This window comes from Nestor notabilis, unplaced genomic scaffold (assembly GCF_000696875.1).
Source record: "Nestor notabilis isolate BGI_N333 unplaced genomic scaffold, ASM69687v1 scaffold566, whole genome shotgun sequence".
Classification (NCBI taxonomy): Eukaryota; Metazoa; Chordata; class Aves; order Psittaciformes; family Psittacidae; genus Nestor; species Nestor notabilis.
The window spans coordinates 105178-122366 of record NW_009933148.1 but is presented as its reverse complement, the minus strand read 5'-3'; the positions used below and the strand labels follow the sequence as shown (position 1 = coordinate 122366).

Sequence of the window (17189 nt, the reverse complement as noted above, 5' to 3'; positions counted from 1 at the left end):
AGTAACTCTTCCCAGCCTCCTCGCAGAGAGCATGCAGTCTTCCAGCTGAGTGGCTCTGGGATGTGTTTGCTACTGGTAGCTGGTTTCACAGGCAGCCCATGGACAACAGCATGTGGAATCTGCAAGGAAATTGCCCCCGAGGGGCATTTGTGTCTCTGGCAATGTGGACTGACTGCACTTGAGTGGGGTGGGGGTTAAACAGACTCCCAGTCTGAAGCAGTCAAGCTAATGCCCAACCCCCAGATTACTGGGAGTGAAAGAAGAGCAGGCTGCCTGTGAGGCCAGGGTACCACGACTCTACCCATCACAGCTGCACTGAATGTAGCTGAAGAGACTGAGAGAGGGAGAATCTGCCACTTCCCTCGATGAAATTTCACTGAAGTGGAATCCATCACCCCGGCAGGGAACGACATTTTAAACTGCTTTAACTCAGTATCAATGTTGAAATTGATTAGCCTATTTCATCTCAATGGAAATTCTCACCTCATTACATTAGCGGCCAAACCTCAAATAATTTTTGAATCAAATACTACTTAAACAGTATTTCAAAATACTTAGCTGACAAAATTCATCACAATTTCAAATTACTGTCTGCATTTTATGCTAAATTGTCAATGGATGAAGTATGTAACAGTTCTGGGAGCTGAGCCTGGAAGCTGACGCTTCCCAGCTCTGTGGTTTCACAGAAGCACATTTTCTCTCTGACTTGATAAATGTCTTGCTCCTGGCTGAGCAGCGAGCACAGACTCAAAAGGAAGCTGTGGACAGTATTTCCTAGCCTTCCAAAACTAGTATGTTCCCTGCTGTGTAGGATACTGGCCAGGGAATCAAGACAGGCAGGTATGATTTTCCTCAGGGAGGGATGTGAGCTGCACCCAAGCCCTCCATTTCCAGTTATTCCTTTAACAGGTAGGGCAATGGTTAACAGGCTGTGAGTCTAAGAAAACTAGTAACATTCAATGCTTCACTATCTGGTTTCCTTCCTATCTGGTGTAACTTGCTTCTCCTTACTGGCTAGAAACCACTGTGGTTAGGCAACAGGACAGAATTCCAGTTCAGAGCATCGTTTCCACCAGCTGTGTTTTAGAAGTCACTTTTAATTTTAATAGATAAATAAAATCACTGCCTTGTTTGAGATAAAATCACTGCCTTGTTTGCTGGATCCTATCTGGCATGTTCTGAAAACATTGCTGCTCCCAGCTCCCTCCAGCACTCAAGCCAAGCTCAGAGAGCAAGGAGAGCTGCTCCCGGTACACAACTTGTCTGCAAAACATGGATTGTAAGGAGCAGGAGATGCCTCTAAAGGAGAACTGGCATCAGAATGGAAATTCTGAATAGGCACCACAAGTTTGTTCCAATCCTGCCTTAATCTCCTAAGGACTTGACTGACCTGTCTCAGTTGCATTCTCAAGGTAGTGCTGCTACACTGTACTCGGGCTGCTGCATCTCAAGGTAGTGCTGCTACACCGTACTCGAGTAGTTCTGTAGTGCTGTGAGGACCGATGCTGCGCAATTCTTCTATCACTTAAAAGAAATAAGACTCCTTTGACTAAATAAGCTGTGATAGAAATGTATTTACACTATGCACATTTTTACAGGAAATACAACTTACTAAAAAATTGCAAGTAATAATAACCCCCACCCTCCAATTCACTGCAGGCAAAACTAAAGGGTTTGAATTTTCATGTTTTTTATTAGAGAAGTTGAAAGTTTCATCTCAGGACTGACAATAACATAATTATCTCTCTTCATTTATTTTGTTTATAGGAATATGTAGAATTTGTTTGTACAAGCATATACAACAAAGTAATTGGTGCTTAGTACACTGAAATCAGGAATCTGATTTGTTCTAAACTACCAGTTTTCCATGCAGTCATCTTTGAATTGGCAGCATGGACAAAATTCCAAGCAGAATGCTTACATGCATTGTTTTGCAATGTAACTACAGCAAGCTCTGGAAACATGCAAATTAACACATTAGCAAATTGTTTTTATAGCTAATGGACATAAAAAGGTTATTCCTGATATGAAATTCTGAAAATCTGCATAAATACTTCTGTGTAAAATTAAATTAGTTATGTACTTTTCTTTTACTACAAGTATCAAGAATGCCCACGTAATTAATATACACACATATATATAGAGATCTTGGTATGCTAAAAGTCTTTGTAATTAATCAAACAATATTCTGTGCCATACATTTATTCAGTATTTACCAGCTAGTAGAATGACTGTGGTCATAGAGTAGGCATTACAGTCTTAGTAGCATTGGTATCACATGCAAACATACTCTTAGCATTTCTGTTTACTAGTTTTATCACGTGGCAACATGTATGTGATTTTCTACAATGTTGTGATTCTGAAGTGTATAAATACTTTGTACATTTTCACAGTTACAAACTTTTTGCCAAAAGCCATTTAAACAATCTTTAAGTTACAATGAACTGTAGTAGCTGGGATCTGCAGCAACAGGATCAAAATGCAATTTCTGTACAAGCGATGTAGGATGTAAACTTTTCTTAAAGTGCCTAATACATAATTCCTTAGAGCACTGATCAGTTTTGGCACTAACACACTGTATTTCACTCCTGCTAACCACTGTAGGATATCGTTTTCTTTCAGACATGATAAGAGTTGATATGGCACTTGTGAATGGCATCATTGGACGGCAGAAATACCCTGTCAAGTTCCTGTTACAGCTGATGAACTTGGCCGATGACTTTGTACGTACTGTACTTTTGAATATATGCAGTTAACTTTCAACTGCCTGCTGTCTGCTGCTTAAAAAATACTTGGAAATAGAGTTTAAAATTGCTCAAACTCAACTCCATACTATACTCATTATTATGGTGTGACTTAGAGGAAGATCCAGTTCAGTGGGCTCCAAGACATCAGGTACTGAGCATCTGAGTTGTTGTTGCCTGTCAGGATATGGCAGCTTGGGGTTTCTACACAACATATCGCACATGAGAACATAAATGGGAAGTAACATGACTTAATTACAGTTTTGTTGCCATTTGAGATGATGGTAAAAATCTTTGTTGTGTTTCAAGGCTCTGATTGTGTAATTCTGATGCAGGCAGGCTGCCTGTTGAGATACAGGGAGGAATACAGGACCGGGTTTAAAAAAAGCTGCCTTCATCTTCTGATTAGTGTTTTTCTGAACAGAGGAAATTCTTAGGGAAATCCAACAAAGGAAATTCAGTGCTCAGTGTTAAAAAAGACATAATGCAAACTTTAAGACATGGTGGTCTGTAGCTACACTTCATATGTTAAACCAAAAACCAAACCAGCCTCCCCTCCCCCCCAAATAAGAGTAAAAAAATGGAAAAAAGCCCACTTTTCAGCCTCAGCAATGCTATTCTGAATTTTGCTCTCATTTTAAGGATGCTGTGTTCTCCAACTTCAATTTGCTTGCTGAGGCTTTAGACCACTGTTGCCGGCCTGCGATCCATCTCTGCTTCCAGCTTCACCATCTGCTGCATCTCCTTTGCCTGCAATCCAAAATAACCACATGGAGCACTGCATTAGACCTTTTGTTCAAAATGAAGCACGTTTTATATGATAGTGTCTGAATGAAATACAGGCAAAACACACTGAAGATATATGTAATAACATTATGTTTACCCCTCCAGCATCATTCTGTTTTCAAAATCAGACTCCTTTGTCTACAAATTCTTGGGAAATAGTTTTGATCCTATTCCAAGAGTCATGGGTTGATTTTCTGAAGGAGTGTAGAGTAAAATGCAGAAGCTCTGATTTTGTGGAAAAAACTAGGCAGATGCTGATTCAACTGTTTCTCCTGATAGGAAACGTCTTTGGGAATGTGTGTGCTTCACTGCTGCTGTGTGAGTACTGCAATGTGTTACGTCATGAAATGTTTGGAGAGTTCCTCTATGATCGGGACTGGTTTCTTTCATAAAGACAATAACGACAAAAATACATCAGTCTAAGATTTTCCCTTAGTAATATTTATTTTTAATAATAAGTTGTAAAAAATAATCTCCATCTGGCCTGGAGATCCTTATGATTACAGACACAGTGTTTTCACCTCATGATCAGACTACTGCAGTATGCTCCTTGGGATTACACGCACTGAATGCACCTGAAACTAGATCCAAATGCATTGTGCAGAATACAGCAATGAATTCATGCCAGATTCCGGTATAAACTGTGCATGCCTCGGGCTTCGCAAGCAGAGTTGAAGCACTGTGTATAAATAGCAACTATCCTGGGAATCCCCTGCTTGGAGAGAGTTTTTCTAATTCCCTTCCTCTCCTCTCTCTCACAGATGCGCACACGCGCACACTTACTCCTCCTATTATTGCTCAGTTACAGATTAGAAGTTGCACTTTGGTTTGAAACTCTCTAGTTTAAAGGAACTAGGAGTCAGCATCTCTTCCTTTTCTCTGAGGGCTCTCAATCTGGGATGTGATTTAAATCCATAACCCAAAGGACTCTGAATAATTTTACCCAGAGGGCAAGTAAAGCCATCTATCTTTACAATCAAGCTCCTGAGGATTACGACAGGTTTAGGAAGAGGCAAACCAAGGTAACACTTCCTTTGGTGTAACTGCTCTGTATCTGTCATGTAGGGGATGGTTATGGGACTTGATCTACAGAAGCTATGTTCCCAAAAAGTTGTAAATGTTGCTTACACGGGGAACTTTGCTCTACAAGCTCCTACTTAAGGACTCGCATATTCTTGATGTGCAAACATATTTGTATATGTGAAAATGGTCGGCTGTAGTTCTAGAGTAATGAGATGCACAGCTATTCATTTTGCAAGGTAAATGTGGGTTTGTGCTGATGTGATGTACATGCCTTCTTGAAAAATCTAGCCCTGTACTTTCATAATCATCATCTTGGGGAAAAAAGTAATTATGATAATAGCAAAGCAACCGTCATAAATATGATTAAAAATTAATCAACGTTCTCCATTTAAATGAGTTAAAAGCTTGAAAGTAATGAAGAAATAATTTTAACATGAAAATATGGAAACATAATAAATAAATCAATATGTACAACCTCTTCTGAAATGTTGGCTGGATTTTGTCTGTGTGTGAAATGAAATTCCAGATAAAACAACACCCTGTGGTTATTACTTAGTGACTCACACATCTCATGTTTTAGGCTTGGGACTTAACTACTGGCACAAAGTGTCCTAAAAATATTCTGCATGCCAATGTATGCTGTACAGAATTAGTTCAGAGAGAACCTGGCTTCAAAGAACCCATTAGCATAGGACCAGGATGCCTGTTTTTGCTACTCTGAGACTGGTTCAGGCAGTGCATTGTGAACACACAAGCACTCACTTGAAGACAAGCCTTCTGGAAGGCAGTGTTGAAGCTACAGTGAATTCATGGAGTGGCAGCTAATGGACTCTGCTTTCAAGATCCTTGCACTCTACTGAAATATAAGACAGGCTAAGAACCATACACAGTAAAAGAATACAAAAAATATGTTTTTCCTACCCTAATGAATGTTTTTCTTCTCCATTATATATCTATGTGGGTGCTGTCAGACTCAGTTATCAATTCAAGAAAGTAATTCAGATCAGGCAATACTGTTCAACTGGATGTTCAAGCCTAATGCAACTATGTCCCTTGGTAAGACAGCGGTTAACAGAGATTTCTTGTGAGTAACAATTATTTAGGAAGCCACAGCAGCACAGCCACATGGTAAGTACAACTGCCATACTTATAATGTGTTGTATTTTAAAGTGAATTTTCAAGTGCTGGAAGCCTCTCTTCTACCGATACTAAAAAGCTGTTTCTAGCCATCTATTCTACATTTTGCTATTCTGACTGTGTAATTACTTATTTTATTACCATACTAGTAGATGTGGATACCTTTTGTCTGACTATCAGCATTAGCAGTTAATCATATGTATGTCAATACTAAAATAGTTTTCTTAGATCAATAGACCCTTCTCACAGTTTAGAACTCTAAGCGTATCTTTCAGTAATGACAGCTAATGTACAACACAAATTAATCTCTACATATTTCCTCTGCACATCACTGATCACATGCATCTGAATTTGAGATGCTAATGCACAAAATACTGTTAATATTGTGTCAGGCTCAAATATCTGTGTGCAAACAAGATTAACATTGTGTTCACTATGTCAATGGTACTTCCCAATGGTTGCATTTACAAGGAGGGCTCCAATGATAATGATTTAATTTAGAAGGAAAGCACACTGAAAGAAGAGTTTGCTTATTATACGTCCATCCTACCTTGTGTTTGAGACACTGCATGACAGGATTTCAAAAGCTGTTTGTACAAAAATAATAATGTCAAAATTGAGTAATACAACAAGAAGCAAATTAAATGAATGAAAACTGAAGTGAGATTGAAAAATTAATGCAAGAAAAACATACATAAACCAAAACAAATTTAAATTCATAACACTTTCTATTGAAGCCTGTTTCCACCCATAATTCTACTTTTCTGCATTGTATATTTGTATGAAAAAATTCTTCCCTTGGTTGATCAGGAAAAAAGCTAATCATGTTCTGAAATTCTCATTAAACAATTACCACCTTTATCTTGATCCAACTATCTTTCATGCACCAATGTGTATAACAATGAAACCAGGCCCAGCTGGGGGTTTGCACTGGTGCACTTCTGGGGCTAAAAGGAAGTGGTCAAAACAGCAGGTATGAAAAATGTGCTCTGATGGATCAAATTAGAGTGAGTTAAAAAGCTGTTAAGGGACTACCCCTGTGGTGGAGGCCACCACAAGCACACACAAAAGTGATAACCAGCACGTGAATGGTCCTACTCCATTTAATCACTGATGATTTAAGATGACTTCATCTCTGCTCTGAAATGGAGTATGAGCAAGCTCATGTAGGCTGTTACCATCTCTCAGCAGCAGAAGCTGTAACCCCAGGTGAGGGAAGTATCTAATTGCTGAAAAGAGGTGTCTCCTTTAATGCCTTACACCTATTTCCCAGCAACCTCCTTCCCTTATACAGAACATATTTATCACGCTGTGGTTAAAAGCACAACTATAATAACCATTTCCTCTTTGGCTTATGTTTCTAAAAAAAAAAGGATCCAATGCCCTCTGAAGCCAATGGAAAGAAACTACTGTTAACACCTATCTCTGGATCACGCTCATCATTTCTTGTCATCCCATTTATAGGGAGTTCTCTGTTATGGTCTCTACAGTGACACTACAGATCTGCTGTAGCCCAACTGCCTCCCCCAGGTGCCTGCCTCCCCTCCCTTTCAGTTATGTGCAGATATTGCTCAGAAGCAGACTAATTTGACAGACCCCTTCACATTGGATGTTAGAGATTACATCTACAGAAACCCTGTGAGGGAATAGAATAGGAATTCTGGTTGTCTGGAAGGGAGGTGGAGCGATTGGAACACAGAGCCATGGTGGCTGCGGATTGGTGGTAGCAGCTGCCTGCAATCCTACATGCTGCCACCCCTCTAGAAGTTAACCAGGCTGCAGGACTCTCTCCTGAGAGTGGAAATAGTTGATTTGCATGTACCCTTCTCTTTATTTCCCTTCTGCAAGATGGATTTAATTCATACTGTTTGTCAGAAAGTTCAAGTTCTGAACTTTTAATAAAGAAGCAAGTACATAATCCTCAAAAGTAATGGGTATTAAATGCACTCCTCCTCTCTTATCTCACTGAACTGCTGGGTATCTGCGTATATTCCCCTTGCAGTTTACATTTGTGCAAGTGCAGTACTGCAGTTCCATACAATTATTACATTTCTGCTGGCTCAACCTTTCAGCAAGGGAACTGCTCAGAACATGCTGTTGCTTCTACCAGAAATAAGATTAGAATTTTCCTTTCCTCGCCAAGTAGTTTTATAATTGGGGGAAGAGGAAGGAAAGCTTCTAAACTAGCAGAAAATAATAAGGTATTTTAATTAGGAAAGGGTGTACTAGTATAGATAAAACTCCCCATGCTATTATACATCTCTAGAATTCAGTCCAAACTAACTGTCTCTTAGAGTTCAGTGATTCTCTGTGCATGTTTCACCTCTGTTTTCCAGTCAGCACTAGAAACATAAGTTCCCAAATGAAGGAAACTGATTTGCTTGAGGTATTTGTACGGAGTAATTAAAATGGATACACGGGGCCTTTTATGACTGTCAGATGTAGCTAACGAGTATCAGTGTGGCTGAGCAGCTGAGAGGACAGACTCTGGCTAAGAGTCTAGCTTTCATGTGCTGATCTGAAACAAATCTGGTTCTTTATCACTAAGTCACCTCACCTCTTAATTTTAAGTCCCCACGTAGGTGAGTGACCATGAACAAGGTTGTACTTCAAAGTTCAGTTAACGACTTACATTCAGAAGCATTCTACTCAGCTTGATTCTGGTTACTGTTCTTACTAGCTTGCTTTTCTTTTAAGCCTTTAAAGCAAGATACCTGCTCATTCTGCTTCTCCAAGACTTCTAAATGCTCAAGTTGAACTTTTTTCAACTGATCCATTTCCTTTGACTGCTTCATTGCCAGCTGTAAGCAAGACGAAGAAATAGGGGGAAATGTAACACATTATTAACAAGCAAAATACAAACTTACTCGACACACCATCTTGCCCCATTTGGATGGCACAAAACATCACAGGAGGCCTATATCACCCAATCTTAAGAAGAGCTATTAATATAATATGTATTTATATGTATTAACTATACTACACAAAAGTAGCAAATACACAACAACAAATAGTAATCTTGTCAATTTAAATAGCTTCATCTTATAGAGATGTTAGATCTTTTAAACTAAAGTATGTGGAACAAAGCAAAGACAAACATCCATTTGTTTACTACAGCTGGATTCTCAACACAGAGGAATGAAAATGAATATCCAGAAACAGTGCCCAGTGACTTTGCCAAGATCATAGTTACCCTTTTTCTCTCTTCCAGGAACTTTTTTGTGTTGCTGCTGTTCAGTTCTCTGACTCGCCTAAAAAAAAATGCAAACGTTGTCTATGAAGACTCATTGGAAAAAAAAGAAACCCAGAAGCTGCAACAATTACAAACTCCTAAGGTATATTTTGGTTTCTGATTATTTGTACCATGTGGGATTAATGGCAAATCGTACACTCCTCTTGCTATGCATATGCACCTTTATGCTTAAAGGTTTCTAAGAACATCAACAGTTTCATTGAAGACTCGAGGCAAAAGAAATCCCCAAACTGACCAGGACTGCTGTGGATGGAGTTTGCTTTCTCCCTTATTCAAGGGTGGTCAGAACTTAAATTGTTTAATTCGTTTGTGTACCCCTTGCTGTGCTCTGGTGTCAACTCATGTTGGTATATAAAAACTGCTACATCTCTTAACAGTGGTAATGGAAGAATCATCTTACGATCATAAGTGACGTTACAGCTTACCGATGCTGTAAGGTTCTTAAAGCTGTTATTTAAGCAAAAAGATAAGTATACAATTAATATTTACATAAAATACCTCACTGCAAAGTGTCTCTTCCTAAGATTTCTGTCATGAAATATACCAAAAATAGTTCAAAGAGCTGAATCAGACTAATCACAAAGCTTGGAAACCAGAACTGCTTTCAGCCTGCTTTTAAATCTGGGAACAGATTTATCTCAGAGTCATTAGTGTAGGTCTCACATTAACTAAGCCTGCAGTTAGCAAGGGCTCCAACAATTTGTCTTCCTGATGAGCTAGGAGTGTGCAACTCTCAAGGGACTTAGTTCAGTGGAAACAAGTTCAAGCCTTTTGACCAAAATAGCCCAGTGCCAAGGAGAGAATGTGTAAGAGGAAAGAATGAGCCAGATGGTAAGCCCAAAATGAAGGTGAAACCCTGCAGGCTTATGAGACATCATGTAGACTCTGCTTTTTATCTATTTCTTTGGAAACTTTTAGGATAAATAGAAAAAATGTATAATAGCTGTATTGCAGATCAATCCTTCAAAAAGTCTCAGTAATACCCACAAGTGCCTCTCTAGTCAGTTAAGGCTGTCATCCCAAAATGTGCTGTGAATAACCCACTTTTGCAAGTGCAGCAGTGACCCTTGGTTTGCTGAGCCTGGATGCTGGCCAGGTCCCCAGTGCTAGCACATAGCAAGGGAGATGATAGCTGCGATTCAGTTCAGGGGCAAAGAGGAAGCAACAACGTGGGCTGTTGTGGAGAACATCTCCTGGTTCTTCATTCCTGTCTTGCATCACCCTCTACACTGATTATCATCACTTCTAGAGCACTCCTTCCTTCTGTCCACCTCTCCTCTGTGTTATCAGTAGATGGGGGATAAAACCTTTCACTGGCACCACCTCTTGTATCTTCAGTGGTGCTGCCTCCCCAGTCACTCTATCTTCAAAGAGAACCAAACCTCAGACTCAGAAGAGCCCTCATTTCATTTAAAAAGCAACCATAAGTACAATGCACTTTAAGTACAATCACTAAAACTCTCACAGTTGTGTTTCAATTTAATTGTGTGATTAGACCTACACCAGTCAGTCACAGTTCATGAACATAAAGAGTATTTTATTTCCCTGATCAGGACATTACATTTATTAAAAGTATAAATATGAGAAAAGTAACATTTCTCTTAAACAGGTAGTCTAAAATATATATTCAGCACAATCATCAGACATTGTTTCCATACATAAAAGCATGTTTTTCATCGAATTCATGCATGAGTTCACCCAACAGCCTTTGACAGCATTCTACCCTTCCCAGCGAGGGAGATCTGATACTTACCTCTCTCTTTCAGCTTTATTTTTGATAGATTTGTCTTGGCTTATGGCTTTGCTGTTCTCCATAGAGATTTTAGCCTGGTTGGCACGCATTTCCTTGCTTTCCCTAGGCAAAACCAAACAAAGCCATTAATGCCTAAGATGCATTTGTTGTTGAGGTTGGTTTCCTGATATTTTCACTGTGGTTGATTTTGTCCTTGAAGCATTAAGGAAGACGAAAGAACAAACCACATGAAAACTGCCTTCCTTTGGGTAGCCTCTACACAATTTGAGCAAGCCTTCAGAAATCTTGAATAGTTCCAGGGAACATAATCTGAAAAGTCTCTTTAAAGCATTTTTACACTCTGAATGTTACAAAAGGGTATAAAAGTCTCTTTTCTCCCTAGTAAGAGTTGTTTGAGTATGAGCTACTGTCAGACATTACTGCCAGCCACTTAGAAAATGCAATTTGTCTTTTAAAACTGACTAAATATTTACCAATCCTACACTCAGAACATGACTGCAATATGAATAGTAGTCATATTTGCTAGTTGTGGTATGAGCTGACAGACTTTCTTCTAAGACTTCTACTTTGGGCCTGAAAAGAGCCCTGTGGTTCAGACCACGGTCAGACTTGTGTTTGGTATCTCCTTCTGGCTCAGTGAACCTTGTAGCCTTTCCTGTGGAATGAGATAACTTTAGCAGGAGGGTGGCAATCACCTTCCAGGGGAAATGTCCCAAGAGGTGTGGTTTGACCTAGGAAGTGGAAAACTTCTTCAGTGTTTCAGCCAGTGCAGTAGAAAACCAGGAAATAAATAAGTATCTCATTGTTTTAAAAAGAAAAAGAGATCGTGATTCTTTGTTGGGAGTAACAGCACAGATGCTGACTTTCAGAAATGGTTTATGACTGGTGAGTAGAAGGTTTTTCATCACTCTGGGTAAGCCAGCCAAGCTCCAAAGGGACCATCCCTGAAGGCCAGCTCTTGCTTTGTGCCTGCTTAGCATTCCAGTACTGCAGCTCCTGATCTTAGGTGCTTATTTAAACAGGAATTATACACATAAATTGGACAGCAAATACCAGATTGTGAAGTTCCCTGTAGTGCATCAGCATCTAAAGTTACCCGTTTAACAAGCCAAGGCAGTGCCTTAGTCTCTTTGTCTGCACATGATCTCGAGTGGAGTGCTACACATTCTTTGCACTAATTATCTCCAAATTCAAAGTATTTTGTATGCACAGGAGCAGTGTGACACAGAACAGCGTGCTTAATTTAATGAAATGTCACTGAATCTCTTTTAGCTTTCTTTCATCTCTAAAAGACATTAATCATTAAGTAGCATGAGGAAACTTTGAGTTACATTTTTCTCAGTTTAAATTTTTTATTAAAGAAATGCAGTGTTGTTTTTTTTCCTCCAAGGGTTCATAAGGTGAAACATTCCCTGAACACATATTTAAAAGCAGTGGTATCGCTGCAAAAAATTAGTTGGGGTTCTAAAAAGTGTTGTGTCTAGAGCACATTTCATTCCAACAGTCTTTTCTCCAAACAAAAGCTTTTATTTTCTATACTGAATTTGAAGTAATTTTCAAGCACACTCTCTTAACAGCAGTACTGAAATCACTTATTTTTATTACTGTGCTCAGGGATATGAAAAAAAGTGAAGTGTAGGTGTTCAAATTGATTTAGCCTATTTGCATCAGATATAATTTTCGAGTGAAAGAAGTTAAGAGGATTAGAGGACTACTGTGCATCACTGATGATTTCCAAATGAGACTTTGGCCATGGATATGGCTGAAAGAGCTAACACATCTGTATGCAACTGTTTGTCTGTTCTGTCTGCTATAATCTAGTTGCATTGCTGATGGATCTTTCTTGGTGTTTTGGGTTTTCACTGCTTGCAAGAAATAAAAGGTATTATGAATAGAAGAAATGAAAAATCTTATCTTCCTTTTAAAATCATCAAGAAGCACTTGTAGGGACCACTCCTTGTTTCTGAAATGGTGCTTCTCAAGGACAGGGCCAAAGTTCTAGTGTCAGTTCACTGCTCAACTGCCTGGCACAGGGCTTCATGTCAAGGCTCAAGTTTAGCCCCTGCTGCCCTGGCTGGCAGTGTTGCACTCCCATTAAAGAACACCCTCATCACAAGTGGTGGTGATTGCTGTAGCCAGATTTAACTGGAAGAAACAGGCAAGCCAGGACGGTAAAGAAAAAAAGGATTCTAAAAACATGGTACATGAACTGCAAGATGTAACTGCTGATTTCCTACCGTGTTCTACTAACTGCAACTCTGAAATTTGTATATAAACTTAAGCATGTAAGTCTATCCTTGGAATTTATACATATATATAGATGACATTAAAGTGCATTAATACGTTATTTTATGTCACCAGTATTGTCTGAATGCCTAGAAATCTCTTCTATTAAAAACACCCCACCACACACCATTTTTCTTTCTCTCATGTTATTCTATCTGGAGTACATAATGCTTGCAGATACAGCTTCACATCCCCAGTTTCTGAAATGCTGCAAGCTCACTACATCCAAGTCAGGAAAGCTAACCCAGTCTGCAGAGGCAGGGGGCACAGCACCCCTGGAGTTCAATAAGCTTCAGATTTTTAGTAGTATCTGCTGTCTTCTGCTTTGTTTCTAAATGAGTCAAAGCACAAGCTGTAATTGCTTTTTGTACTGCACATGGAGGGAAAGTATCTACCCTACAGCAGATAACTACATCATTTTAGATTACTGATCTTTCCTGCTAGCCCTGTGTCCTCTGCTGTGATAGCTAACTCATTACCTCAGCTCACAGAGAGGGAAGTGGCGAGAACAGCATGCTGAGAGCATGGTCCTCCTCCCATGCTGCTCTCAGATAGAGCCTTTTTTTTTCTGTGGTTACCCGAGTTGTCTCTTGGCTATTACATACACCTATACAGATAAACCCATACATGTTCCTACACATAATACATTCTACTAAAAAAGCTCATAAATTATTAAGTGTAAAGTCTCTTTGGGGCATTATTATATTCACATTTCAGTATTTCACATTCCAAATTATACTGAAATATTCACAAATTCAGACACAGTCTTAAATTTGTTTCCAACAGGGAAGTTCCCAGTCTGCACATAGAGGGCTTACACACAAACTCCCAAGTAAGCAGAAACATGCCAAGTTGCAATGAATAAAGAAGAAAGAATTTTCAGGGTTGTTACTCCTGGGACAGCTGAGAAGAAAAAGTTGTCAGTATTTATCAGGGTGTAGATTTCCAGGTCTGGTTCTTAGTAGCTCTGGAAATGGAACAATACATGGACTGACACAAATTATTTCTAGTAAGACAGAAAGATGCATTACTAAGAATGTAAGAACTGTTTGCAAGAAATGATGTAGGGCTGTTAGAACAATGTGGAGATACAGAAATTCTAAACCCAAAGACAAAAACTATGAGAAAAAAGCTTTAAAAAAATTAAATTTTGCCCTAACATAGATAAATCAACAGCCTACAATGAGAGCCTGTAGCAAAGTTAAAAGAATAAGAAAATATGTATGGAAAAACCCCACAAACTTACCTCCACAAGCTGTACACCAGTAAAATATCCTCTAAGCATTGTAGTGAATTTCATATAGGATAGAAAACAGAACTCAAACTGATGTAATTTCTCTGGGCTGATGCAGCCAGGTATGATTTAGAGATACAGTACCAAGGACCACACCTTCCTCTGGCTAGTATCTTTTGAATGATGCATTTGTATTATACTTTAGCAATTTTGGGGCTTCATTTCTGACTGGGTATGTATTGCAGGAGAGCTTGAATAGTTGGGTTAACACAGAGATTAACATAAAGATGAGCTCACTAAAAGCCTTTTGCTGGGACAATTCTCTGTTGGATGGAAAGCTTGCAGGTCCCAGCATGTGTTCTCTCTGATGCAAAGATAGGCTGTTTTTTCACTCAGGAATTTAAAAAATCATTTCAATTCCTTCTTCAAATGTGATTTATTTATTCCTTTTCCCACATGCTTTCTAAATGAAGGATGCTGAAGACAATTACATATGAATATATATGTATGTATACACACATTTTCCATCCATATGCTTTTAGGCTGCTTTGCCTAATAGATTACAGCATAAATAGTTATCACAGCATTACTTACTGCCATTTTTAACACTGTGAATACGATGTGTATTTAATTTTATTTAATTTCAAATGGGCAGGATGGTTAATTACAAAAGCAACAAGACAGACGTGTCATGCAGTATCTTCTGTATTCCCAGTGATTATGGCAGGTTATTGTATGAATACATCAGTTTAATGTAGCTTATGCTGCTACCTGCTGTTTTTATGATCTTAATAATCACCAATGCTATAAACATGAGTCTGTAACAGCTAACGACTTCAAAAGATATTTCCAGATCTGATTCTTCACAGTTTCCAGCCTCTGAATTCAAGTTCCTGGGTAAAGTCTAAGCATACCCACAGTTGATGCAAACCACCACTGCTTCGTGACATCTGCTGCCTTTAATGAAGTTCAGACAATCTAAAGCAGCTCAGAAGCCTATTCCTGCACCTACGTAAACCTCGTGTGATCACTGCGTGTACTTCCACCACCCATACAGCCCAGTATCTTTCACAGCAGTACAGGAGCTATCAGCACAAGAAACTAAAACATTATACAAAGCAGACGTAAACCGAGCCCTCATTATCAGGTAGCACAGCCCTGCTCACCTGTCATGTGAGAATTTTAGCTGCTGGGTCTGTTGTTCATGAGCATTTATTAGCAGTTTCTTCAGTAGTTCACACTGTTGGTTCAAGTGCAAATCCCGGATTTCTTGCTCTTCAGCACTGTGCGTATTGATCATCTCAGACCACTCCTTCGTGTGCTGTGCCACAATCTCTTTGACCTGTTGAGAAGTAACAGCAGCTTTGCTAGAGGTTTCAGACAGGCCATGAGATCAGCTATTACTGCTGCTGAAGATGATGTAAGGACAATCATAAAAAAGATTATAAAGAATGTAGTTAAACTGTGAAAAAAGCAGTTCCACAAATGAAGTTGCTCCACAGAGCAACAAAGCCACCGAGGACACTGCTGTGTATTATAAACACAGATGTAAACCAATCCTTACTATTACGACTGTATTATTTAAAGAGCTCTGAATAAATTGGCTGCATTCATGCTCTTGACTGTACTAGTGACATTTCAAAATCTTCTCTAACATTGAGTTCATAATAAAATGGTTTCACATTTTTGGTTGCCAAGAAAAGAAGTATTAGATGTGTCGAAATTAACCATGGGAAAAATACCCTAGTGAGTGGGATTTATCTGAGGGCTTAAATACAGTCTCTTAGGTTTTGTGGAGACAGTTTTACAAACACAGTCAGTTTATAAAGAAATCCTGTGTTTGATGCAACCTGAATTTGAAGATGGGCTACGTATCTTTGTTTTACATTCATTAAGTCAGCAGGGAATCTGACAAGTATTCTTCTCTCGCTTATCTCTTAAGACTCATGAGAATAATGAGATTAAAGTTTTGAAATGTTCCCAAGAGACAATATGAAGAAGTCTAAGTCACCAGAGTTATAGTAATAATACATAGCACTCAATTTTGAAAAGAAGCTAGTAGAAAGATGTATTTTATTATCCTTTAATAATTATCTTTGGGCATGTTGACAAGCTCTCCTACTTTTCCATAAATGGTATACAAAATATGCCTCACAAAACCCCTATTTTCAGGTAGTCACTTCAACTGCTACTATGGTAACTAATAGCATCTGGGTCATCTAAACCTTATTCTTCAAATCAAAAATTACCACCATATTGCTCAGAAAGTGAAAGAATGATGTCAGTATTTCAGGTGCAGGCCCATGTGTGGGCTCTGCATAATGCAGACTCCCCTGAAACGAAGAGGGGGCCTCAACAGCCCCAGCCTCCATCCTGCCCTGTAGAGGCCCCTCTGAAGGCCCTCCCACACAAAGATCACGTTGTATAATGAAGCTGGACTCCTACTGAAAAAAACCCAAGGCAAGAATTTTGTAACAGATCTGGGTGACAACCACTACCTGAGAGCAGACTTGTACTTAACTGTAGTTAAATAGTGGCCCAATATTAAACCAAATGGGATTGGAGGCAGAAGCAGCTGACAGAGGGCTACCTGGCGTTTTCTCCAGCAGCTGTCAGAACACAACAAAAGCATTTTGAGGCAGGAGGCTGGTACAACTAATGAAGGGCTAATTCATCAAGTGTACCTCCAGCAAAATGAGCCTTGCTTATTTTTGTGCATGTGAGTAAGCGTATTACTAAGCCAGAGTCTATCGATATGAAGTGATAAAACCACTGAAGGATGTGGAGCAGTCTGTGGGAGTGGTATCTTTAATAAGATGTTCATAAGGCAGGACTGCCTTGAGAGCCAGAAAGAAAAAGAGGGTTCAGTTTTCAAATGGGCTTGGATATTGGTAAGGAAGAGAGACTTGTTTTTCAGATGGAGTTTCTGAAAGGCTCAGGGGCAGACACTCCAGCTCACCTCCAGCACCCACC

General features: G+C 39.2%; 1 protein-coding gene across 4 annotated transcripts in view; it reads right to left on the bottom strand.

Annotated features, from left to right (window-relative positions):
- Positions 1 to 1673: 1673 nt before the first annotated feature.
- Positions 1674 to 17189, bottom strand: part of PLCB4 (phospholipase C, beta 4) — an 88909-nt gene continuing 73393 nt past the window's right edge. For 2 of the 4 annotated variants that reach the window (XM_010016718.1, XM_010016719.1), the window contains 5 exons: positions 15383 to 15558; positions 10697 to 10798; positions 8884 to 8941; positions 8405 to 8491; positions 3426 to 3494 (listed from right to left, as the gene is read on the bottom strand). In XM_010016718.1, coding sequence (XP_010015020.1) covers positions 3426 to 3494; positions 8405 to 8491; positions 8884 to 8941; positions 10697 to 10798; positions 15383 to 15558 — 492 coding nt within the window. Of the gene's footprint in view, positions 3495 to 6240; positions 6278 to 8404; positions 8492 to 8883; positions 8942 to 10696; positions 10799 to 15382; positions 15559 to 17189 lie in introns of all 4 variants that reach the window. The other 2 variants (XM_010016717.1, XM_010016716.1) reach the window with 2 other exon arrangements.